The sequence below is a fragment of the Electrophorus electricus genome, chromosome 7, assembly GCF_041902795.1.
Source record: "Electrophorus electricus isolate QZ-2024a chromosome 7, ASM4190279v1, whole genome shotgun sequence".
In the NCBI taxonomy this organism is placed as follows: Eukaryota; Metazoa; Chordata; class Actinopteri; order Gymnotiformes; family Gymnotidae; genus Electrophorus; species Electrophorus electricus.
In genome coordinates, this window is record NC_137503.1 from 25,149,675 (window position 1) to 25,175,706 (window position 26,032).

The following is a 26,032-nucleotide window of genomic DNA, read 5'->3' on the forward strand; positions in this document are numbered from 1 at the left end:
ATGTGTGTCTTTGAGGTTACCTGGTTCCTCCATCGGGGGCAGCATTTGTTTGACTTGCGCAGTCTCACTACTGCCTTTCAGTGACTTTTCATCTGGTTTTGAAGTTCCGTGAACAATGACCTATATCTAGCACTGAGCCACACTACATATGCCATACAATTATAATCATATGGACACTCAAGGTATTTTAGAAAACTGGACCAAAGCAAATGTCACAATAGTGCTGTAGATAATCAGCAATCAGATAATATCTTCCTTTTAATGTTTTAACAACAAGGTATGTTTAGGAATAATTTATAACCTGACACTACCCTTTAAAATTAGACTTTGTAACTCTGAAATGCACATTTCCATGAATTTAAGCAGCCTTATCTCTTAGATTTACAAAATACCAATTTCAAAATAATGATTAAACCCTTTGTATTAGTTCTTATTGCTTGCATCTGTCCAATGTTCAATCTTAAGCTCCTTTACAGTCAATGTTCACTTTATCTCACTGTATCTGCAGCATTAATACGTTTAATATGTATTTGATTTACTGTCAGTTTCAGACCTTGCCTATTTGTTATGCAAATAGGTCATTTGCTTAGCACTTGGTTTGGATATGTTGGGCTTCAGATGCTCTCTTGAAGACGACAGCACTGTCTCAGATTTAGCAGTGAGTTTTCTCTGTAGCAGCCCTTGGACTCGAAGAATAAGATGCAGAGAGTCTTTAAAACAGGTGCGTAGATTTATTCAGCTTGTTGGACATCAAATATTGGTCTGCGTGTCAAGGATGCAGTATTAATTGAAATGCTGTGTTATTTCTCCTTTTGGCTGTTTAACTGTTTAATCCTTTTTTAAATCCAACTTTATGTGAATGCAAGCAGCTTTCAGCAGCTTTTGGTGAATCTTGTCACATTTTTAAGTAAAATAACCTGTGAAATAAAATCAATGTGTAGCCAATTCATTCAATCTCACTTGAGGTAGGAACATACTGGTAATTCATATTGGTGCCACCAGGGGGCACTGGCCACCAACAGTTTTTTAACATGCTCTAGTATGGTTTCCAGGGTTTTTCGGTCTCTGTTCAGTTGCCCTATTCTCTGGATTTTAATGGATGCCATGGAGCTCAAATGCTATTAGTCAATTTTATTACTGGAAATCTGTCATATTTGCATATACCTGCTTCTATAAATGGAACTTCACCAACTCCACACCAGGCTGACCAACTCTGTGAGTCAAAGAGCTGGCCTAGAAATTGAGGATTGCAGTAACTCTCATTCACATGAGTTACAGACACACACACACACACACACACACACACACAGTAAAGGAAACACACAATATCATTATTGGCACCACACAGAACCGGTTTAGTTAGGACATGTTCCCCTGGTTAGCAATTACATCCGTGACCAATGAGACACAATAGTATTAGACACCTAGAGACTCTCTGGTTACCTCAGATAAGGTTTACACATAAAGTAAAAGGCTTGTTCTTATTTTATCTGGCTTTCTTAAAATTTCATAAGCACATTTCCTCATTTAATGACCCTCTATATTTTAATGTACTGGAATGTACTGTATATTCATGTTGCTTTTTTGTCCAATTGTCGTGGTAATGTTTGTCTGCAGATATAATTAATGGATCCTCATGTCAATATGGTTTTATCCCCTATTAATTGAGCATAGTATTTATAATAAATGCATAATGTTGAGCTTTTCTTTCTGATGTTTTCATACATAAACATTTCAGAGGCTAAATATTTCTTGTTTAATGTAGACAATGTATTAGAAATTATTAATGTTATTAACGCTAATGAAAAATGAAGACACTTGGACTGTATTCTTATAAGACTTTAAAAATGTTCACTAACGGATAAACAGTGATTAAATGTCTAGCTTTCCATTTACACTTTAGACCCATGGCAGAGGAATCCTTGCAACTGAACATATGTGCTCAAGAATTTGCTTTCATCTCTTTTCCAATCCAGTCAACAAATTTAGAGACACGGGCATACACGCCAGGCTTCATGGCATTAGCGCAGCCAAGTCCCCATGAGGTCACTCCCTGAAGAAGGAAGGTATTCTGGGAGAAGCAAACAAGAGGGCCCCCACTGTCACCCTGAGTGTGTGTGTGTGTGGGGGGGGGGGGGGGGGGGGGGTTGGAGGGGAAAAAAAGACAGTATTAAACATGTATATCCGAGAAACAAAGTGGTGCATATAATATATATATATATTCCATTTAGTCTGACTTAAATAAGAAAAGGTGGTACAGTCTTTAACTGATATCAATCTAAAGAACTTTGTGATACCATGCTAATATTAAGAGACATTAAGGTATATTGTTATTTTTGTTACCTGACAGCTGTCAGTTCCTCCCTCTATGTTTCCTGCACACATCTCATGGTCCTTCACCCGATTGTTTAAGTAGGCTCTGCTGTTACATATTTTGTTTTCAATGACAGGGAAGCCAGTCTCTTTCAAAACACCTTCTCCACCCGTTCCTAGAACATCAGAGAAACAGACTGAAAGTAAGACCCTCAACAATCTGATTCTATTTTGGCACATCAAATAAATTCATCAGGGACCATGTATTATAAATTAAATTGGGACCATGTACTGTTAATGAAAATCAGTAGCAGGACTTCTCAACCACAGAGGTGGAGGGGGGCACTCTGACCCAGCGCTGGTAAATGTAATGATTACTCAGCATTCAAATGTGTTGTACATGGGGTCTGCAAGACTAAGAATAAACACTGTAACAATAATGTTGTAAGAATAAGGCCTTAGTAGAATGTGTGCCGTAAGATTTTTTATGCTCCTTCCTTACCTTGTGTTTCCCCCCATCCTGTAACGTAGCATTCTGTCCCACTTGGCACAACATAATCTTTCTCTGGTAAGCATACAGGCAACACCTTTTCATTTAGAATTGCTGGCCTGAAAGGAGAAAAGTCTCTTTCATGTTTGTTTAGCTGCATTTTAGATAAAATAAGAACATACTACATTATTCTACAATCTTTGCAGAAGTAGTTGACTAACATACAGGACTGACATAAGATTTAGTTGTTGAGATTTTTCAGCATTTACTTAAGTGTTTTTAAAAAATGTCATTTTGTATTAATATTATGATCATTCTGTTTCCCAAAGAGTTAACAAAAGAAACTATCACCTGTCCAGCTTGAGAAGTGCGATATCCTTCCCTGTTGGTTCCAATATAATCTTTTCCAGGTTACGGACCTGTTTGGATGACTCTTTTCCAACCTCTGTGTGGATTCCCAGATACACCATGTATGCTGATGGTCTCTTAGATCTAGAGAAAGATGTCAAGAGCTTCATTATGCGGTGAATGAGAGTCTTTGTGCAAGTTTAATTTCCCATTATAAGCATGTCACCTAAGCCAAAATTTTACATTTACATTTACATTTAAGGCATTTAGCAGACGCTCTTATCCAGAGCGACTTACAAAAGTGCTTTGTCATTTACTCATAGAATATATCCAAGTACAGTATAGTAGGTTAGAATTAAACATACCAATTAACTAGAATACTGTAGAATACAGGGAAAAAATCTGTCTCTCACCTTTCAAGGCAGTGTGCTGCTGTCAGGACCCACTGAGCATCGATTAAAGTTCCTCCGCAAAAATGAATTCCAGAGCTATGATACAACATAAGGCACTAAAATGAGGCTACTGTGCAGACATTGATGCAATTAATAATCACATGTTTAGAAGCGCACATGTGCTTTAGTACCTGGTCCTAAAACTGATTTGCCAAGGCCAAGAGTGAGGCTTAGAAACACATCCTCCAACAATCCGGCCAAAGCAGCGTCTTGGTTTTATTGTGGGCTGTCCACACTTCATGCCATCTGTTTACAAAGAAAATCTCTTGCATTTAAAACCCACCATTATGGTGAGGCAGATATGAAACCCATGACATCAGTGCAGCAAACAGCACTCTTTGAGCTTTAGGCAATAGTGAAAGTTCATACCACAGTCTGGAATCTGACAGTAGTCCCATTTCTTATAAGGATCCGTAGTGTAACACCAAGGTCCATTTACATCATTATCAGGATTTCTGCATTGCTATCCATTAAAATTGACATTAGAAAAGTGCTTGAGAGTCTAGTCAATCACAATTCAGTGTCAACTACATATACTATGTGAATGTGCTAAGGGACCTACATTGGACTCCAGACCCTTGTCTGGATGTGTCACAGGGGTGAAAGTAGAATGCTGGTGGGGGGTCATGGAACTCCAGGCTTGACAGGTCACACCCATTACAGTCTTTGATGTAAGACCTCTGTAACTTTCGCCACTACCAACCTTACAATCTTCAAACCAGAGCACAAGCAGAATGAAAAATCAAAACCCCATTTAGACGAGAACTCCTAGTAAAAAAAAGTGTCCTGGTCAAAACCACAGTGAACAGCAAGTGATGTGCTTGACTGCATGATGGCAGACCTGTGACTGGCGTGGGTACAGTGATGGGACGAGCAGCAGTTGGTGATGGGGCTAAGGGTTTGGATGCAGACTGAGTGGGCTTTGGGTGGAAAAAGGGGAGCTGACTGCTGCAGCGCTCTATCTTACAGTACTCCCAGCGCACGGAGGGATCTGTGGTGTAACACCAAGGAGCACGGTCTCCATCAGGGTTCCTGCATAGGTTTCGTCTCAGGTCTCTGCATATTGGTGGAGAAACATATACACACATATGGAAATTTTAACTAGCACCAATGTTGACATTAACTTCCAGAAGAAGGCATATATAGTAATCTGTAGGACTGTTTGTATTTCAGTAGTTGTATTTAGACGCTCTTTCTCATCTTACGCATTGGGAAATTTCTGTGGTGTCTTCTGATGTGCATGAGGTTCCATAGAGGTCCAGAATTGGCATTTCTTCCCACTGATGGTCTCTGACATGACTCCACGATATGAGCTCCCATCTCCTTCATAACAGTCTTCAGCTGGAGCGATAATTGGCTCCTCTGCAACATTTGCATTTTTAATTTGCATGGTTTAGCCTGGCATAGTGTTTGGCTTATGGTTTTCATTTTCTATGTGAAATCTATCTTCACAGCAAAGTTTATACTGCTGAATTAACATCTACAGCATTAATTTAACACCTGCACTGTTAGGTTTAGTCACAAAAGAACACTGCAAGAGTTCATTTGACAGCAGTGAGTTTGCTGTGTGAGATATCAGCTCTAAAATATTCCAGTAGCACACTTGAAAATACTTGATGAATAGTATGGGTAGGATGTGAGAGATGATGGGTAGGGATGAGAGAAAGCAATTCAATTTGATTTCATCGGGAGCTGACCAGGGCGGGGACCACCGTCACAGCTGGGCACGGTGCAGTACTCCCAGCGTGTCTCTGGGTCTGCTGTGTAACACCAAGGACTCCTCTCTTTGTCGGGGTTTCTGCAGTAGTTCTTATCAAGACCTCTGGAATAGACACAAATTTAGCTCTCAGTGTACGTGGTGTCTATGTGCTGGAAGGACAACGATAGTGCAATTATCTGCACCACTGCATCAAATACGACAGAAAAGCAAATATTTCTCTGCAAATGGTTTCATCATCCAAACCTACTACAGACCACGCATCGTTGCTTACTTGCATGGGTAATTCTCTGGTGTTCTAGAATGCTTATGAGGGTACTGAGATGCCCAGATCTGACAGGTTTTCCCAGACACTGTCACAGCAACAGTGCCTCTATATGAGCTACCATCTCCTGTAGCACAGGTCAGGTCTGGCACAATGGTCGGTGGTTCAGAATCTAGAAGACAAAATAGACACATTTACAGTATACACTTCAAATAAATTACCTAATTTGACCTTCTGTAAAGCTTTCAAATCAAGTGTTTCATCAAATGGCTAAGGGAAATGGCTAAGCATTCATAATAATCACATGTAAAGCACCAGTGTTAAATACTCTCCAAGTTGACAAATACTTGTACTGTTTAATATGCATAGCTGGACTTACAAACACTGAGTTTTTCTTCAACATGTTTCAGTGAAAATAAATGACCTCTACATGCTCCCATAACACAATTAACAGAATGAACAAATAATAACCATGAGTTCTTTTTATTTTTCTCTCTCTGCACCCACAGAGTGTGATGAGCCAGGAAATTCAGAATTCTGCTACTTAAGTTCTGACCAGAAGAAGAGTATGTTTTACATCCATTTTATGATATTTGCACTGGCTGCCTGTTAGTTTTCATATTCATTTTAAGAAGAATTATTTTTTATCATATAAATATTACTTGGACAATGATAGTGCACACCGATCTGTCTAAAATTATTCATATTTATATTATGAAATTATCAATATGTGACCCATATACCCGTTCCATCCTCATACAGTAGTGCCCAAAGTGTGCTTGTATGTCAATCAAGTTGGAAAGCACTTTGAATATATTCAGGATAAATGCTATGTAACGACCGATTTATTTAATGAGACAGTAAGAAACGAATAGAGCTCACTGCAGCGAGGAATGGGGCAGAAGTCCCATCGTTTGGATGGATTGGTGGTGAAACACCAAGGTCTGGGTTCTCCATCAGGATTCCTGCAGTAATTCTCCTCCAGGTACTTATCAGGAAGACTATACACACCCACAAGTTTACAAACATTCACTTCATTCACAGGTAGTCTAATATGAAAATGAACAAAGATGAAACACAGAAAAGAGTACAAAGCTTTGATCCCTTACACCGAGGGAATGTATCCATGGTTATGGGGTTTCTGTGAGTCCCACCGCTGGCAGGTATATCCTCCTTCGGTAGTCGAGATCTTGCCTCTGTAGTTTTCCCCACTGCAGTGCATACATTCCTCTATAGATGTACAAGAGTACATTTTAAGAGTGAACACCTTAAAGAAAAATCCATTTTACCCTGGTGTAAATTCGCACAGCTGGCGTACCAGTGCAGTCTTGGATATCGCAGTTTTCCCATCTCTTTTCTGGGTCTGTGGTGTAGCACCAAGGGCCTGCACTGTCTCCATCTGGGTTTCGACAGTAATTGGACTCCAGATCTGCTTTTGGATGTGTCTTAGGGGTAATGCTGCCAGATGATTCAGATGTCAAACTACAGTATAATCTAGGATTCTTTTCACTTAGCATAGTTCCAACCATCAGTGATATTCCAGCTGTTGTCTAAAATAATTTGTGAATCTTAAATGCTGAACAGAAGCATATGTAACATATTATGTAACACATACTTTGGCTTGTGGGGAAATGAACTCTCCCATTGCTGACAGAGTCGCTGCGATTTTGTTCTGGATTTTGTCCCTCTGTAGTCAGTGCCAATGCCCGTCACACATTCCAGTAAATACTCTGAATGAAAGGTAAACACATTTATGAAATGCTACACAACCAGTCCTCAATGAATCTAGAAAAATTAATCTCAAAAAAGCATTAGCTTATAATGGCTTAAAAATGCGCAGAAACCTATCTGTAATATAGATAAACTTCAGGCTGTGCTATATGTCCTGTTGTGTCTACCGCCTCTTACTATGAGATCTTGGTAGTTCACTATCCTAGGAGAAGGGAAAGCCATGAAAAGGATGGAACAGAAACAGCTTTCCAGAAAGGTGAAGGTGGACTGAAGCTGAATCTTTAACCTTTTTGTTGACATTATGGAAAACTGTTCGTCTCATTCTCCTACTTAATGAGAGATGTTCACATATTTTCCCCCTGTTGAGTGTGTTTAGCTAAATTGCATTCTGCAGGCTCTGGGGAGATCACATATTAACTGGGGGAAACAAAGGGGTAAATGATAGCACAAGGGTCTTGTCTTAGGGCAGAAGATTTAATAGCGCAAAAAGAAAAATACTTAATTGCTCGTTTTTGGTTGTTATTATTTATTTTGTTTTGTTTTATGTTTGTTTGTTTTTATTGGATTTGAAGGCTCAGAAGGAACATTTTTGTCCAGGGATCCATTTGTTTATTCTACTTTAAAATGAGTTAATTAATCAGATCCTTAATCAGATGTAATACAGCAAGGAAAACAAATGTTTTTCCAGTGTTCTCCAAGGATGGGAGTGGCGATCCAACACTATATTATTATTGTCTTACCTTTCTTTTCATACAGGGCTGCACCAATTTTACGAAACACTTGGTCTGTCTTTGAATTGGATGGCATTGTTATGCAGTACTGATCTTTTTCAATGTGTGTAAAAGACCTGCAAAAGACACATTACAGTTGATTGCACAACTATACACTACTACAGGCCTAGTATGTACAGCACAATACCTGCACGTGAATAAAGTTTCTGTATCACACTTGACTGCACATTCTTCTGCTGATTTTACAATGTACTGCATTTTACTTGCTGTGATTATCCAAGCACCATCTGTTTTAATATATTTATCCAGAAAATCTGTGGGGAAAAATAGTTCAAGATATGGCAAGACTGTGTAATACAGCACCACTTAGCATGAAGCATTGAACCATTAATAGAATGGAGAATGGAAACTCTGCAAAAACACATTAGTAGAGTCTAGCCACCCTATCTAAAATAAATGTAATTAAATACTTCTTTTGTTTTATGTTTTTGTTGTGGTTTGTCATAATAATGTTGTTTATGCTGGTTTGCTTTTTGAGATATAATAACATGACAAGTCTTTAACTTAGGATAAATATACTGGAAATGAAGCCCCATGCAGCATACGAACCAGCAATTTTAGTAAGTAAAATTATCAAACTGGTGGTATTTATCACGTGTTTGTGCAGACTTGTGCCTGTTTATTTAATTTATTTAATTTATTTTCTTTCCCAGCAACTGATTTATATATTTATAAAATAACTTTATAATAATAATGTTATATCTTAAAAACTAGTCTGGCACAAACACTTTTTATTGCACAAATTAGCACAGATACAGCACAAGCAAACAACATTTGTTAGTCATTTCTTTCAGATGTGAGGTCCCAACCTCACATCTGAGTTGTGACCATGTCCCAAATGAAAGTTTTTTTTCTTTTTTCATATTTTTTTTTTTACCTGGGCTCTCTGTAATCTGTCCTCTCACAACATCTGTTGAGAAAATAAGTTAAACTTACTAATATGCTATGTGCAGTGCTCAAAAAATAAATTAATTAATTAACAAAATCCTTACAAACAAAACAGTTACTCCTGTCAGCTCCCATTTATTAAAGACATCTTCCAACATATATTGTACACTGCAAAGTTTGTCCAAAATTGCACTTAACACTGATGCTTATTGAATGCATTATGCTGTAATAATTGTGATAATCCAGAAGCTCACCTGAATAAAGGGAAAAGCAGAGCAAAAGAAAAACTTTGTACAACTCCATTTTGTAGCACCAACAAGCAGTGCAGGTAAAGATTTTATTGCAGGTTTTGTGTCTTATTAGTCAACAAGACAACTAGATACCGCTTATCAGTCAATCATTGTCCTAACAAGGACAGAGAGCAGAGGTCATAAAATGTGTTTACCAGTGGATTTGACCCCAAATTACTGTTTGTGATTTTACATGTTTTATGAGCCATAACTATTTTTCTATCTTGTTATTAAGTTGCTATTGCAGTTTTTCTGTAGGGTTTTTTTTTATTTGGCAATGGGACATTGATCTGTTCCACATTCTCTCTCAATACTGTTCATCAGAAAGAGAGGATCAAATTTTCAGTGAGTAACATTTATTTTACCATGAAATGTCAACTACTAAATATATTTTGTTTGATAAAATAAAGGCTGTCAGAAGCATACTCAGTCTTATTTTAAACCTCCTGCTCCATCAGTGTCTCAAATCAATAGGCTAAGTTAATAATTAATCTTATCTAAACTCAATTTACAAAACGTCCAAATTTTGCAAGTGTAGACATATTGGACCAACGATTTAGAAGTATAAAATGCTACTATTGGTTAATATTGGAGTAATGTTAAAAATAAACTTTAAAAACAATTAGATTGATCCGATTGTTAGTTTAAGCATATGCTTGTTAAAATTAATAATACACAATACACAGCCATCAGTCGCGTTAGTAACTGTGAATCAAACAATGAAATGAGTTTTATATGTCACGTTTCGTGTCACTTATCAGAAGGGACAATCATGGTAATGTTCGTGGCCAATCGTGACAGCTTATGCACCAGGATAAGACGCGCCTTTATTCACAGGTTTAGTGCCCAGACATTCATCAGACTTCATTTTAAAGAAAATAATTCTAGCTTGTTTTCGGGTCTAACATCCAAAGACGATATTCTTAATTAAAGCATAGAAAGTGAGCTGTGGTCTTATTCTGTCAATGCCTCAACATCTACTGTTTACAGTTACTATAACTACTCAAAGATCAAGGTAATAGAATGAAACTGAGCAGAACGCAGAATGATTTTGGACACTAACTGGTCATCAAAGAAACGTCAGCGTGGGGTAGGTATGATTATAATTTTGCAGATAAATAAAGCATCGGGTAGGCCTTAAACAACGGGATTTTTGTTTGTTTGTTTGTTTGTTTGTGGGGTTTTTTTTGGTTTTTTTTTGCATGATTGTTTGCTTGATTGATTGCTTAATTGCCCAAATACATTCAACTTTCGTCTTTAACCGTGGGCTTCTGTCTCCTCTGTGTTGCGGAGTTTGTAGCTTGATCGTCGCTTTCAGAAATTTGCCATTTGTATTATTTACAGATCCACGAGGTTTCGAGGGTTTTGACGTGTCCCTTCTACGTAGGCAAAGCTTCTTCCATAACCTTCAGCTAATCACGCACATCAAATTCTACAGTCAATTGGAGGAGCAATGTCTACAAAAATCTCCCGAAATGGGGCTTTCGTAATATCATGTGAACCGGACAGAACTTTGGATCAGAAATCAAATACGATTACCCTGTTTTCCTGTTCCGTTGCCACCGCCGCGCGAAGTGACGAAGAGAAACAAGAAAAGGCTGCGCAACAGCACCCTCATGCGCTTGAACTATGTGCCGGTTTCCCGTCTGAACCAGTGAAACACGGTATCCCTCAGGGGGCCCTGGCTTCTGAGATGTGTAACTGCCAACATCTTAAGACCCAGAAAATTCCTCAAGAGGTCAGTCCGTGCATTTTTGGTCCTCATTGGACTCTCCTATAGGAGTAACTCATATGACAGCTACATGAGTTACCTGGGAACTAGTAAGCTATATTTAATATAATAGAATTTGATATAGGCCTATCATTTTTAAAATTTGCAATATGAAAACAGTTTTAAGTCTTATTAGCGTGATTTTAAATGACCAAGAAAAGTAGGCACAACTTAAACCAATCTAATGTCAGACACCTTGTGCTTCTGTCAGCTGAAGTCACTGCTATGTTACCACCTGCAGATGTCATTGCTGCATCATTAAATTGCCAATAATCAATAGCGATACACTGCTGTTATAAGATAGCACACATATGAAAATAATGTCTCAGTACATGTATATAGTTTTGTCATAGCACCATAATACAAAAGGGAATTTTTCACATTATTTCCCAAAGAAATAAAAAAGTTTATGATATCTTGCATACTCTTTGTCGAAAACAAGGTGATATGAAAATTATATGATCTAAAAAATGGTCTTTCTTGATTTAGTTCTGTGTGGTTGTCATATTTCATTACCTGTACTGACAAAAACATATTTCCATTCTGCAGTTTTAGCTATTGCACATTGTGTTAAACTTTCTACCTAAAGGCCAGCTATTACCTCAGGAGTTCCCTAGCATAAGAGCACGCTGCTACTGCCATGCCTACAGAGGTTTTCTTCAGCTTGTTGGTGCTCGCAGTTTATACCCTACAGGCTGATGATTCTCAATTTATTCATTATATCAATCATAATTTATAATGATTGTGAATAATTAGGATAGCTTACAACTCAGTGACTCAGTACGTGTGAACTTGCTCTTTGAAACCGTTGCCTTTGGGAAAGCGAGCTGTGATGTCTCTTCCAGTGTCCTCTTCAGCAGGGGCAGTTCCTGCAGCTTCAAAGGCTTCTTCAGGAGCAGAACACACTGCTGTCCTTACTGAGCCCAGGTGGGTCTGTAAAACACCACATGACAGTCAAGTAGCCTGGAGGAGGAAGGATAAAACACGGTTTTTACTACGAGACTCGTTTCCATGTATGGCAGCGAATGAAATTTCATGTTTCTTCCTTTGCAAAACTGCTGTGATTGATACCAGATTATATACAGTGTGAGAGGCACAGCTGTGTTGTTATGATGACAGTTTATCCTTTCCCGTAACACACAAAAATAGATCTGGCCATGATATTGAAGATGAGATTTTAAAAAGACACACATAGCCTGCCTTTGTAATACTTGTCATTTCCTCAGGAAGGAAAAATGCGTATTATGTGGTTAAATCTTGAGAAATACACTAATTCAAAATGAAAATAATATGTTACAACATCATAGAGATGCATTGCAACACTCACTGCAGAGTAATAATCACTTTTTGAAATCGTGATCCTTTTGAAACGCCATTCTCATAGTTACAATGACAATAGTTTTATGATTTTTTCTCAGAGTTGCACTCTGTATTGCTATTACTGGTATGGAAGTTTTTCAGTGAACTGATGTAATGATTAAATGTAAATATCAGGTCATGTTTGAGTTTCTACAAAGACCAAAATAAAGTTAAGTAAGCTCAAGAGCACCTTAACTGTCTTATCTTTAAATGACTTGTAAAAGACACAGATGACTAAAAAAGTCTATGCAAGATTGCTGCTACATTTCTGTGTTAGTGATGCAGTCAAAAATGCAGTTTATCCTAACATTAGTGTTTCAAGTTGCTGATGATTCTGGTTGATATCTAGACATTGCCTGAAATTGAAAGCTGATGAACGTATTAAAAGTATATAATTCTTTAAAATAATGCATTATTAGTATATGTTGATGTTTCTGTTATTAAATTACCACATTATGAACACACCTTAAAGATATAGACAGTATTCTTGGATCAAAATCAAAATTTAATGCATAGAATTTGCATTAAACATCATCTACAAATGAGTTAATGCCCCTTTTGTAATGTAAAGTTGGGAAAGAATATTGTTGTTTAAAGCTTAAGATATGAATCTACCTGGAAGCATTTTATGCCCTGAGGGTTTTTTTCACATGTGAATTTGGCCTGACTGACTTTAATTATGGCAAGCTTCATGAAGAGACTTGTTGTACTAAATGACTCAATTACTGATCCAGTTTGAAATTTCAGGAAGGAATGACAGCTTGTCACGGATAGGATAAAAAAAAAAACGACCTTTACACAAAATACTAAACCTGTATTTCACATTTAAAAACATTTATCACTATCAGTGAAATAATGTTGATCATTTATTTTGAGAGTCTGTGTACAATAAAAGCAACTGTTTGCAATTATGTATAAAGAAGATATATTGACAAGTTTAGGTTCAGCCTAAAATGGATTTGTCTCTTTTTTCTCTAAGGGCTGATGTTACCCCCCACTTCTGTAACTCAGTGCCATCTACATTCACTAGTACAGTGTCCGGACATAGACCCAGCCACTCAGATTGATGGTCTGCTAGATTTCAGGAAGTGTCCCTCCAGTTCTGTGCTGACTGAAGCTGAACCAAAGACTGAAGAAACAAGCTGTGGTCCACAGTCAGGACACCACTCTGGTAGGTTCTAAGTCTTCTGAAGTAGGTGAATTTACTGTGCATTTTCAAAAAACTGCTTTATTTTACTCCTTCTCGTTTGTCCTTGGTTCAGTGTTATTGGTATCTCCTCTACTGCATATCAGTAGATATGTCATATTGACATACTGTCATATTGTCATATTGACAAGATCCATATGACATTGTCCCTGACATCCTTTAAAGCAGTCAGAATAAAGTGCAGATAAATTATAGAGGTCCGATTTTTACAGAAACATGGAAAAGGGAATGATATAATTATTCGACTATATAAATAATAACAACATAAAAAATTAACATCTGCCTCAAAACACACAGTATATGCACCTGATAAACACAAATAAAATGAATGTAAAAAATATCCTAACTTATAACATGCAGTATGTGACCTGATATTAAACATGGTGTTAATCCTAACATTTAGCTCTCATAATAAAACTGTGACATGTAAATAAAAATAAACTTTGGTTAGGTAAGTTCAGAAAGACACCAAGATAACATCACAGACACTGATGTGAGTCACATATCTACTCAATTTTGTCACAAAATGCTTTTTTTTGTTTTTGTTTCTAATGGCATATACAAAAAGATACATTACAATGTCACTTTTATATAATATCAGTTGTTGAATAAAAATAAATTTACCTGACACAGTTTACCTGACACTTTTATCCAGAGTGACTTACAATTATGACTGAGTACAACTTGACCAATTGAGGGTTAAGGGTCTTGCTCAGGTGCCCAACAGTGGCAACTTGGCAGTGGTGGGACTGGTGCCAACAACCTTCCAATTACAAATCAAGTACCTTAAACAATGAGCTAACATTGCCCTATGGTACCACTGCCCTAAGGTAAGCTCCTTTGAGTTGAGATGCTCATGGACATATTCTTGTTGCAATTTTGAAAATATGATTATTTTATTAATATAGATTTCAGCATAAAGGGTGTTTTTACCTATATTTCAGTGGTTTGCTGGATTTCTATTTTTTAACAGAATGGGAAGATAGGTCGATAAATATAAGTTTTTAAATTTTGTGCTGCTCAGGCAGTACACAATAGGGTCTAACAAACAATCCAAATAGGATAGGCACATCAGGCCATCATATACTTGAACTGCAATTTCCTCTGCTTTGGGTAGCTCCCTGGCCCTCATAATCAGCAGCACTGTTCTTGAAATGGCAGATGGCAAAAAACATATAGAAAAGACTGACACGACCGAGATGACCAGAAAGACTGCTTTACGGAGCTTGGTCCTGTCACCCACTGTTTTCCTCCTGAGCCTCTTCGTGATCCGTGTGGCGCAGTAGACAAGCACAGCGAATGGGATCAGGACCTGGCTGAAAAACACAAGCTCTCTGAAGACGACAGTAACAGTGTTGTCTTCGCTGCCATCGGCATCCTCATTGCTGTGGCAGCACTCGAAGGTCTTCAGCATGGCTGGTGTGGTCAGAGGGAGCAGAAATATCCAGATAAGAACAGAAATAAGAACTGATCGCTGTCGAATCTTGAGGGAGTTTTTCAAACCCAAGTGCACCACGCTGACATAGCGGTCAATGGAAACAACAGTGAGGAAGGCGATGCTGGCTCCTCGATTCAGGAAGAGCAAGAAGAGCACAGCTCTGCACACCACATTATTTTCACTGCGTCTCTCTCCTCTCTGAAAGTTGTACGCCCTTACCGGCAAGCAGATGAGCAACAGGATGTCAGCCAGCACGAGATTGAACAAGAAAATGCTGTTGCTCTTAGACTTCCAGAACTTAAGTTTAAATATGAAGAGGTATATGACCGAGAGGTTCAGAGGAAGAGCCAGGATAAACTCTATTATCATTACAGAGAAATAAAACACGTACAGGTCCTTGCTTCCTGCTGTGCAGTTGTCACTCGGGTGGTTGAATTCCATCATCCACTCTGGGCTCTGTTGTCCTTAGTTTCACAGAGCTGGAAGTACCGAAACTGTGAAATAGCACTTGACTTACAACTAATTCAAATCACAGCAAACACAAATAAAAGCTTTAAAAAGCAAAAAACATCTTTTGGTCCACTTTTAAAAGCAGCGACCATAGTGGCCAGTCTCTTGAGATCTGTGTGTAGAACCTGCGCTGTGTTCCAACCTTCCAGTGTGTTCCAGTGCTACAGAGTGTCTCTGTTTTAAGTTGCTCAGACTTGCTGGCAGAGGACGTCTCATGCCTGAGCAGGCATGTCACAACAGGCTCAAGAGAATGCTGCTGCTCCCATGGTAGAATGTCCAGAAAAAATACAGTAGAAAGATGACATCATCTACATCAATTGCCAATAGCTGTCTCATATCAGTCATCTGTGAGACACTTTTTCCTCACTCAGTCCTCTTTATTCTGGTTCTTTGGGGATTTCCGTTGCAGAGTAACGTCTGGGGATGTGCTTATGGTTGAGCAATAAAGATCAAGTGAAAAGATAAAGCAATTTAGTGTAAATGCTTCAGTTGTAAAGTACATGAAGAAAATAAATTAAACAGACAGGCATGTGTCTGCACTTGCAATCACTGAGGAAAAGCAATATTAAAAATGATACAGACTTTAATGAATCTGATGTATCCCTGGGCAATTTTAGTAAGCAGATTTATGTACAGTAAATTTGATCAAAACAGTGTTATTAATATCACACCAGATAAAAAATGACAGTGTAATAAGGATTGTTTTTGTTACCATCACACTTGTCCTTTCGTTTTATGATCTTTTTCTTTACTCAGGCCTAATCACATCAGTAACTAGTTCTTTCAAGTTTAAACCTGTTGGGTATTTAAAAAGAATTATTCACAGGCAGGCAAGAGGGCTTGGCCTCATCTAGACTCTTTACTGCCCCTCTCAGATGTTTTCATTTAACATGTCAAATTGTACTTTTTGTATGCATATTGTACTTTTGTATGCAAATTGTACTTTTTGTATGCGTAAATATAAGCTTTGCAAATCTAACGTACATAAAAATGACAAATGTGTTATTTCATTTGTTATGCAAAATTTGTTGGTACTATTAGGAAATTACCCTAATTATTCATGTACGAGACGTTCTATTCAAAACTATGCTTGTAATATATATACTGATATCTGTGTGCATATTAATTGATATATTTGTTAAAGAAGCTTTGGTTGTTTGTGTGTGTTAGACAGCACGCTTTCAAAGACTGCCAGCACAGGAGGGAGAAGCATGTCTCCTGTCAAAGAGGAGCTCTTGAAGCATACGGAAGAGCAGTGTTCTGTCAGCCCCTTTGGGCTCAGGAGAAATTTCCCAGCCAACCCAGAGGAAAGGTACTGGATACCACTACACAGAATATGTACAAGAGACACGTTTTGAGCATAGTAGGGGGATGATTCAAATTCACAGTAAAATCATTCCTTTATTAGCAAGCTGTGCTGGAGCCTAATGGTAATATTTTTGTTCAAATTAAGGCCTATTCATCCAGGAGTCAAGGAGAAAGAGAAAACCTTTGAAGATTTTGTTGACGAGCAGCTCAAACTGGATAAAGAACCACTAAGAAAGGATATGCAGGTACTGCATGTAAATTATCTGTATCTCTCGGTGACACACAACAAAGCTACGAGCTTTAACACCTGAGCTGTAACCACACAGCATCATAGACACATGCTTTGCATGTTAATTTAACACTAGTGATTTTGCTGTTCATTATCTGTCATAGATCAGAACAGGGGCCACAGGGACAGAAAAAAGGAACTTCCTTCGTAAAGGGGAGGGGAGATCTAGACTTAAGAAGAGCATGAAATCCAACCAGGAGGAGCCTCCAGTGTTTGTTCTACAGCACAATGAAAAAAGCAGAAGAATGTACAGCAGCCCTGGTACTCACCAGAGGCGCAGCTCAGCATTGCTGGATTCCTTAAAGACAAAAGCTGAAAGTAAGCCCTCTGAACAGAGATCAGAGATCACAGATAAAGAGGGATTTTTAAGAAATAGCATTTATTCATGTGATAAAAAGGAACTAGGGTACGATGGTGTATTACAGTCAAATAATGAAAACCAAACCCCATGTTTTGCTCGTGCTTCTGATCATGTTGATGGCAGCAACTCACAAAAAAACAAAGAGCATCCAAAAGAGAGCAATCAAAAGTGCCATTTACACCGCAACAGACCCAGCCAAATTGGTAATATTTTGTCAAGTAACAGTGACCTTAAAGTGGGCTCACTTGAAGAAAGAGTCAGCTTCAAAAGGGTAAACGACCGCATCATCAGAGTTCCTGAAAGGAGAGCTCATTCACCCAGTGGTATGGCTGGTCGGACCGAGCAAAGCGCAGATGGGTTAACCCTTACTACTGAAATCATGCAACTGTGGCACCGTAGTGATTCTAGTGACAGTACCAGCACCGAGGAGGATCCTGTGTCTCAGTATCACAGACTTCCCAAACTTCCATCTAATCCCTCAAGACTAGACTGCAGAGATAATGACAATGTAGACTTGTCCGATGAGGACTATGCCAGTGATGCTTTGAGCGACACCAGGGACGGCGTACCGGGCCGAATCAGAACCCCTCACTGTCCCTTAGCTCAGCTCTCCAGCTCGGCTGGGTCTGGCAGTGAAAGCAGTGAGTCTGAAATACAGCGCCTGCACTGGTCTCAGACCGACAGAGTCAAAGAAGCTCCTCGGGCAGAGGGCAGAAGAGCCACAGAGACGAAGGATGAGTTGAGGACACCTGGCACCTCAGACCTCTTCAGTCAAGTTTTCCCCCCGGTCACATGTCCTGGAGAAAACAGAGCTGACAATGAATGTTCAGTGAGATCCTTCAACAGTCAGCACTGTAACAGCGGTGAGGATGCTGCTGTCTGTGGGATTAGATTTGAATATTCATAAGTGATGGTGCTAGATTAAACTGACGTAAACTAAAACATGAACTGCCTTCTGCAGGAAAACCACTGCAGAAAATACAGGGAAGAAGTGGCTTGGGTGTCAGAACTGGAGGGCGCAGTGACATAACGATTGACAAGATGAAAACAGAGCAGGACAAAGCATTAACTTTCATCAGGTTATGTGGAATCCTTCCCTTCGTGTTAAACACTTTAGTGTTTGAGGTGCACTGAACTTGTTGGTTACTGGTCAGTTAGATGTAGGCAAAATATGATTTTTAGTAAATAACTATTGTAGATGAAGAAATGTATATTGCTGTTTTATACTTACTATGTGTCTGGAAAGTTAGACTGCTGAATGGGAAAGGTCTGTGGGTGTAGTCAGGATTTCTGTTAAGACTCATTTATCAGATCTTTAGCATTTGCTAAGTCGTGTTTTTCTCAGGGTTTGACTCTAACACATTAAAGAGATAGTATCCATGATTTGCTATAGAATATTCATAGGCAGATTTACAAATATCTTCAGATAGATTTTTTTACTTAAATGTTTATTGGAAAAAACAAGACTTTCTATTTTTATTTGGATTACTTATTATATATGTTATTTAATTTGGATAGAACTGAAATGGATTCCTTTGCTAAAAATGAGAAAGATAGCCCAGGAACCTCCAGACCATTGAACCATACACCTTCAGGGTGTACACTAGACCTTACTGAGGCACAGGTAAAACTGGTGATTACATTAAGTCATTATCTACTAATTTTTTCATTCATGTTATAAATCTCTTTTCAGTTTTGAATAAGATATATTTAATCTGTCCACACGTGTATGAATATTGATGCGTGTATACATAAATTAATGGAAATTGTGTGTGTGTGTGTGTGTGTGTGTGTGTGTGTGTGCGCGCGCGTGCATGTGTGTGTGTTTGTGTGTGTGTGAAGGATCTCAAGCAGCAGATCCAGTACATAAAAAAGCATCTCGCAGAAAGGGAGCGTGAGTGGTGGCAGGCACACAGTGAGCTGCAGAGTCGTGTTGATGTTCTCACCAGAGAGAACCAGGTGCTGCTGAGTCAGTGTGCTCTGTCTGAGAGACTTCGCAACAGCACGGGCAGGTCCACACCACACCCTGCAGCACAGGGCATGGTGAGCTTCCTCACACTTTATCATCCACTAGCACTTTTCCTGGATCCAAGACTAAGGTTGACTGGATGTGATTTGTGTCTTTACTTACTTCTCAGAGAGTGTGTAAAGTAAGATAGAGCTTCTTTCAGGTGTATATTGATTTTTTTGTAATACAATATATTGAAGTCCAAAGTGGAGTTGGTCAAAAACAGAGAATCAGGCAGATCGGCAGGCAAATTCAATAAGGGGAATCCAAAAGGAAAAACACCTGAAGCAAAAACAAGTAACGACTTGAGAGACTGTCCACACAAACCGAAGGCTTGAAAGTGCAGGGAAAAGTGCATATGAAGCGCAAGACATTTGTGAATAAACAGGACTTATATAATGAGGGGGACTTGGGAACAAGTAATCAAATGAGTCAGAATGGACTATGTAATAGTGGGTGTTGTCCAGATTGGTGAATACTGAGAACTGGTGTCTGGGTCAGTGGGTATTAACTGCCTAGTTTTTATATTGTAGTTTTAAGATGGATGATTGTGTCTTTTATTTATGCACATCTCAGAAATGTGTTTTTTTATTATGTTCATTCTAACTTATCACCTATCATGTGGGCCATATATCTGAAATAGTATATGAGGCAAACCCTCCAGAAACCACTGCATGGTTGGGCAGATCTGTGGTTCGGACTGAAGCAGGGAGAGAGAGAAATACAGAGAGAGAGAGAGAGAGAGAGAGAGAGAGAGAGAGAAAGAGAGTTGAATAGCGCCACAAAGTTGCAACCTGTACAAATACAGTCTAATTATTATGCATCTAGCAGTAATAACAGTATGTAGTGCAGTGAAGACTTTTATTTTAAAATGTTTAGATCAGTGACTTAAGAATATATGTAGTTTTTTATTAGCAGATCTGTTGTATCATGTTAAGATGAAGTGGGTTAACCTGTGTTACCAGATAACTGAGAGCAGCCTGACACTGAAACCTAAGATAATAGAAGCCCTGTATTATATGCATCTAATGGGTAGAGAAAAAGTTATTCTCATTCATGATGAAAATGAAAATGAAAATATTTTTTTAAATACCAGTTTTTATAGCCTTATAAGATGTACAGATCATAAATTGATTTCTAAAAAGCCCTTTATATCAGAAGTGTGACATTATTTCAGTCTGTCAATATGAAAAAGTATCTGTTTGTTTGGTCTGCCAAGTGCAGGAGCCATGTTCCACACGTAAGGAAAGCTTAGACTTCACAATTTACCAGTTCATGATCTTGTTCACTTTAAGTCCTTAAATTCCTATCTTATTCAATGACTAATCTGACAGTCATTATTATGAATTATTCAGCAACTACAAGGAAGCTAATATAAATGTATTTACAAGGGTGAAGTTTGAGAGTCTGGACCCGCCAGCAGCTCTTTGGAGTTTAAGTCAATGGCAGCATTAACACATCCACAGCCATTAATCCAATATTTGTATTCGTCAATAGTCACCCAGACAACTTGCTGAAAATGAACCGTCACTGTTGAAATATAAGAGTGATAACAGAAAATGCAGATGAAATGCTACCCACATGTAGTCATCGTCTCTGGAAAGCCTTGGCTATTGTGTTATTTTGTGTAGTATACAGTGTATAGTGTATAGTATAGTGTGCTAACAGATTTTTTTCTCCAACCAAGTTTATTTAGCTATTCCCTTTCATATCCGGAGCATGAGTTGGCTAGAGGTGGTTGCTCTACTGGGCCCTGCTGTGATCTGACCTGTTTATTACCCAGTCAACACATGGCTTTACCTAAAGGTCACAGGGTCATCAGGACAGTCCAAAAGTCTTGCTGTTTTTTCTGTTGTTCTGAAAGGACTGAGTTGGTGTAAACTTTTTTGATAGACACTATCAGTTCAGCAAATTAGACTTTATTTATTTTTTATGTATTCCAGGCTGCCAGTAGGACTTGGCCTGATTCTGTGTTTGGACTGTTGCAAGATTTTAAACCCAGAAACTGGTGGAGAAATCAACCAATCAAAAAGTAGTGGAATTTCTCATGTGACTTACATTTAGGAGGATTTCATGCACGTGTTTCATCTGTTGCTCAAGTTCACTCAGTTCAGACCCGCTGCTGTAAGGAAGCTGCTTCATGACTGCTTCCTCTTGGCATTAAAGCTAAACTAAAGAGTGAAAAAGAATCCTTTGCAATCCTTCGGAACTCTTAAGGTGGTTTAGCATTCTCTCTCCACAGACCCAGTTCCCCAGATCACTGAAATAATTAATTTAGTATGATTTGTATAGACATAAAACCTCAAATGAAACATTTAAATTAAATTGTGTTGAATTGATTAAAATTAAACCGAATTTACTATGATAGTGATGAGTTACCAAAGCAATGTTTTTTTTAATGTTCATTATTGAAATGATTCTAGACAGCACAGTCAGTACTAGTGTGATGAAAATCCATTAGAGAAAAGTGGCATGTAGGTTATTTGATACTATACTGAAGTTTCAAATAACTCTTTTCCTCAGGGTGTTGTTGGCAAAGAAAAATAAAAAGTTTAAAAAATGTTCTTTAAGAAAATTAGTTTCAGTGTGAAAGGACTTCATGAATTGCACATTGTAAATTCATAAGGTTCTTCAAAAACCATTGATGTGAACTAATTTTATAATTAATTTTACATAAAACTGTTAGGCCACAAGTTAAACAAAACCCTTGTTTTTTTACCCAGTTTTGTCAGTGTCCTGAATTAGCATTCTACAGTCAACTCAAGTTATTACTAGTGTTTCTTTTTTTAGACTAGAAAAAATCATGCTATCAAAGAGAGTACTTAAATGTTTAAGCAATCCTCTACTCATCATCCTCTGTGCAAAATAGTGGACAACAATGAGCCTGTGGCCCTGGAGTGTTATGTGGCGCAACTTATTGGCTAACCCTGGCATGCTATGTTTTGGCAGTCTGATGGAACTATACATGCTCCCTACAAAATAAGCCACATTCCTGCTCTGAGCACAGTCCCCAGCCTTGAGACCAAGCCAGTGGCAAATGATAACATGGTCAGTATATGTTCTTCTATGTAAACTTTATTTTAAAATAAGGTGAGAAAACATTTACATCCACATTAATATCACTGTAAACAGTCAAACAAAGTAATAATCATTAGAATGTTGTTGTTATTGACTGGAATAGGTTTTGAGACATTTTCAAACTATTTCTGTTTGATTTGTTTTTGCCTATTGATCAATTATTGGTTTGTTTTTACATTTTTAAGTAAAAGATAATTTGACTGGTCCTAACTAATTTGTTCAGATAAGTTTGTTCAGAAATAATTCATGGAAGGTCACGCAGCTAATCAACTCGGTGCTACATACATAATTCCTAGCTGTGTAATGAATATGACTGTCCCATATTTCTCACAAAGTAAGCATTAAAACATGACTTTACATCACAGTTGTTTCCTGTTCATGAATCCAACGAGCTCTTCAATGAAACATACAACAGCGTGAGTAGCTTCACTATCATGAGGAGCTTTGTTATGTGCAAAAGACCAAAGAACTCCTGTGTTTGCCACATAGTATCATCCTCCAATTCAAATATATTACACTCTGAAGAAAAAAAGAAAGAAAAATTATATATATATATATAATATTAAATTAATAACTATAATAACTACTGTTTGCTACCTCAGATGAGCAGATACTCCATTAACAAGGCAGAGGATAAGAAAGAGTCTATGAGTAAGTGTATATTTAGTTTATTCAGGCACCATTTAATACAATATTATATGAAGTGTCTATAGGGTGTTGTATACTGTATCTGTTTTCTCCATTGCTATTTAAAAGTGGACAAAGGGTGTTGTTGGACATGTCTGATCAAGATGTGGTGTTGGCTTGTATGGAATCTATTTTTCAGAAGGAAAGGACACTTCAAATTCAAGAACCTCCACAGCTTCTCATAGTCCAGAGAACAGTGATACAATTCTATACAACAGTCATGAAGCCAAGGTATGCCTCTCCACATTGAACAGACATGTTACGTCTTTGTTTCAAACCATGTTGTGTGAAATGTTTTATTTAACTCAAAGCAAAGTGATTGTCTTCTCACTGCACTGAAATGGCTCAGGACATCAGAGCTGCAGCTCTTTTTCACTCTGACCAGGGCTTGTGCAGAGCTGCAGAGAATGACAAGCAGATTTGTAGGAAAGGTCAAAAGAGCAAGAATTCCATGGAAAGACAATTGCAAAGTATATCAACTGTTTCCTCTGAGTCAGAGCATGAAACTACAGACATGCCTCAGGTATATTCTCGGAACTCAATAGGTAGTGGGATATGACAAGAAATAACTGCTAAGTAATAACTTGTCTGTTTGATTTTAGCTAAACCCTGACGTAACAAATGATGGCACACAAGCACTCAGAGCCAGTAAAGCCATAATTAGAGAGGAAATTTGCCATCCAGATGGTAGGGTAAGGCAATCAGTGTTCTGTTTGATTGTTATATTCTCATGTATTGTCAGATCTTGGTGCACCTTGTTTTCCCAATGCTTTGGCTCCTGCAGATTGAGCAGCTTCTATCAAATGGGTCACGTGTCATTGTATTCCGGAATGGAACTACAAAGGAGATCGGTGCAGATCAAAAGTCAGTCACAGTATCATTCTTCAATGGAGATGTTAAACGCATACAGCCTGATGGAACTGTGGTATGTATTTAATGGCTTAAAGCAACATGGGAAAGGTGGACAGGCTTTTTTTTCTTGACAGTAGTCTTGGCTTCAACTGGACAAAGGTCAGGGCAAAGAAACATTGCTCACCTTGCCTCTGTCTGTCACTTATGTAAGAAGAAAATTTGTGTTTTGTTTTCAACCCAGTTATTTCAATCAGAGAACACATCTTATGTCTTCTTTTTTCAGAAAGTTATTTAGATATGTCTGTGCTGACAAGGAATGTATATCTTTTTGTTCCAATTCAACATATAGATAAGGGGATTAATGGCCCCTTATCTAAAATACATCTGTGTTGTTTTATACTTTTATTTTAGTTTCTATGCTTTTGTACTAATCCAAGTATGACCGTTGCACTGTAGTTGAATAATCAAAGAGGAATATGAGTGGAATATTTTACTGATTCTCAATCCTTTGGGCACTTGAATGCTGATCTATGATCCTAATTATCACAGTTATAAAGTCAGAATCACAAGTTATTTATGCCTATTCTGTTCAGACAATGAATTGTGAAATAATTTCTGAAGAATTTTCAAGTATCTGTTGAATTGAGAAATACTTAAACGAGGTCACATGTTGACAACTAATACAGTTTCATCATAGTACTTGTCAGAGATCTTCAGAACTTTCTGTTCATTCTTTCTGTTGTATACATTGTAGAAATGTTTTTTTAAACAAAAGTTCCTATTTTTCACTAATTATTTTAACACCTTATCATATAACCAGTTAAATCCTCTTCAGCACTTGCTACATGTTTTTGCTAAAGCAGGAGAAAGGTCCACTGTGTCAAGCTTATAGCAGTGATTCACTATATTTGTTCATGTAGGTGTACCATTACTATGACGCTCAGATAACTCACTCCACTTATCCATCTGGTTTGGAGGTTCTGCAGTTTCCTAACAACCAAAGAGGTTGGTCAATTAAATTTATTAGTTCACATGTATTATGATGAAAATGTATTTAAAAGACTGGTCTTTCCCCAGAGAAGCGCTATCCTGATGGTACAAGGGAAATTGTTTTCCCTGATGGCACTATTACGAGTCTATACCCTGATGGTCGACAGAAAACTTTTTTTCCAGATGGAACTGTAGTCAAGTTATCAAAGTAAGATCTTTGTCTCTCTGGTGTAAAATGAGGCCCACTGCTTTGGTAACACCTTTGGTGATTTCTCTTTGCTTCTTGATGTGTGATTTCAAATGCAATTTTTGGGGAGGTGCCTAATTTGTTTTTCCCCTGCTTACAGAAACGGGGAGAAAACAGTGGAGTTTACCAATGGCCAACGAGAGATCCATACCGTCAAGTACAAGCAAAGGATATATCCTGATGGAACTGTTAAAACAGTTTATTTCAGTGGAAGGCAGTAGACAAAATACTCATCTGGGAGGGTTCACATAAAGAACACTAAAGACTTTACTTTTATGGACAAAAAGTGAGGTGTACAAATTGGAAAATCAGAAATATGTTGTGAAGTTAACCTTTTATCAGTATATAAATGTTACTGTTTACATTTTTGCTTTGAAATGCATGAACAATAAAATCAAGAGGTGATTCTGTGTGCATATAAACATTTAAGGGAAGGTGTTTCAGTGAAAAAAAAAAGTCATCTAACTTCATGATCTCTATCTTTTGATCTGTTGTAAACCTGAAACATAGTGCCCTAGCCTCTGTTTGAACTGAAGTGATAAATAAATTGCACATATAAGTCAAAACTAAGCTTGTTACTCACTACACTTGGTATCAGTGAGAATCTTATGCTGCACAAATGAGTCTATTATTCATGAAAAG

The 26,032-nt window shown here is 37.9% G+C and overlaps 3 protein-coding genes across 4 annotated transcripts; 1 reads left to right on the top strand and 2 right to left on the bottom strand.

The window, feature by feature from the left end:
- Positions 1 to 1,111: 1,111 nt before the first annotated feature.
- Positions 1,112 to 9,372, bottom strand: LOC113570551 (plasminogen). Its single transcript, XM_081718412.1, has 20 exons — positions 9,250 to 9,372; positions 8,985 to 9,017; positions 8,235 to 8,361; positions 8,057 to 8,163; positions 7,201 to 7,315; positions 6,904 to 7,043; positions 6,695 to 6,815; positions 6,468 to 6,586; positions 5,595 to 5,757; positions 5,301 to 5,425; positions 4,809 to 4,965; positions 4,445 to 4,659; positions 4,166 to 4,314; positions 3,973 to 4,066; positions 3,735 to 3,849; positions 3,565 to 3,639; positions 3,155 to 3,295; positions 2,816 to 2,922; positions 2,344 to 2,489; positions 1,112 to 2,107 (listed from the first exon to the last, which is right to left on the bottom strand). The coding sequence occupies exons 1-20, from the start codon at positions 9,296 to 9,298 to the stop codon at positions 1,943 to 1,945; spliced, it is 2,463 nt and encodes an 820-aa protein (XP_081574538.1). The 5' UTR covers positions 9,299 to 9,372; the 3' UTR covers positions 1,112 to 1,942.
- Positions 9,373 to 9,512: 140 nt separating this feature from the next.
- On the top strand, positions 9,513 to 25,950 carry si:ch211-140l13.3 (uncharacterized). 2 transcript variants are annotated; one of them, XM_081718410.1, is made up of 20 exons: positions 9,513 to 10,375; positions 10,630 to 11,023; positions 11,902 to 11,983; positions 13,395 to 13,586; positions 16,741 to 16,882; positions 17,024 to 17,123; positions 17,272 to 18,391; positions 18,490 to 18,607; positions 19,047 to 19,152; positions 19,371 to 19,571; positions 22,486 to 22,584; positions 22,980 to 23,030; positions 23,217 to 23,265; positions 23,441 to 23,532; positions 23,651 to 23,824; positions 23,904 to 23,993; positions 24,086 to 24,226; positions 25,074 to 25,158; positions 25,231 to 25,351; positions 25,491 to 25,950. In XM_081718410.1, exons 2-20 carry the CDS (start codon positions 10,739 to 10,741, stop codon positions 25,609 to 25,611), a joined length of 3,369 nt encoding a protein of 1,122 aa, XP_081574536.1. In that variant the 5' UTR covers positions 9,513 to 10,375; positions 10,630 to 10,738; the 3' UTR covers positions 25,612 to 25,950. The 2 variants fall into 2 exon arrangements, with proteins under 2 accessions (XP_081574536.1, XP_081574537.1); XM_081718411.1 differs by lacking the exons at positions 25,074 to 25,158; positions 25,231 to 25,351; positions 25,491 to 25,950 and having other exon boundaries at positions 23,904 to 23,988; positions 24,086 to 24,221.
- gpr31 (G protein-coupled receptor 31) lies at positions 12,006 to 15,815 on the bottom strand. The gene has a single exon (XM_081718416.1). The coding sequence runs from the start codon at positions 15,502 to 15,504 to the stop codon at positions 14,563 to 14,565; it is 942 nt and encodes a 313-aa protein (XP_081574542.1). The 5' UTR covers positions 15,505 to 15,815; the 3' UTR covers positions 12,006 to 14,562.
- Positions 25,951 to 26,032: the final 82 nt, after the last annotated feature.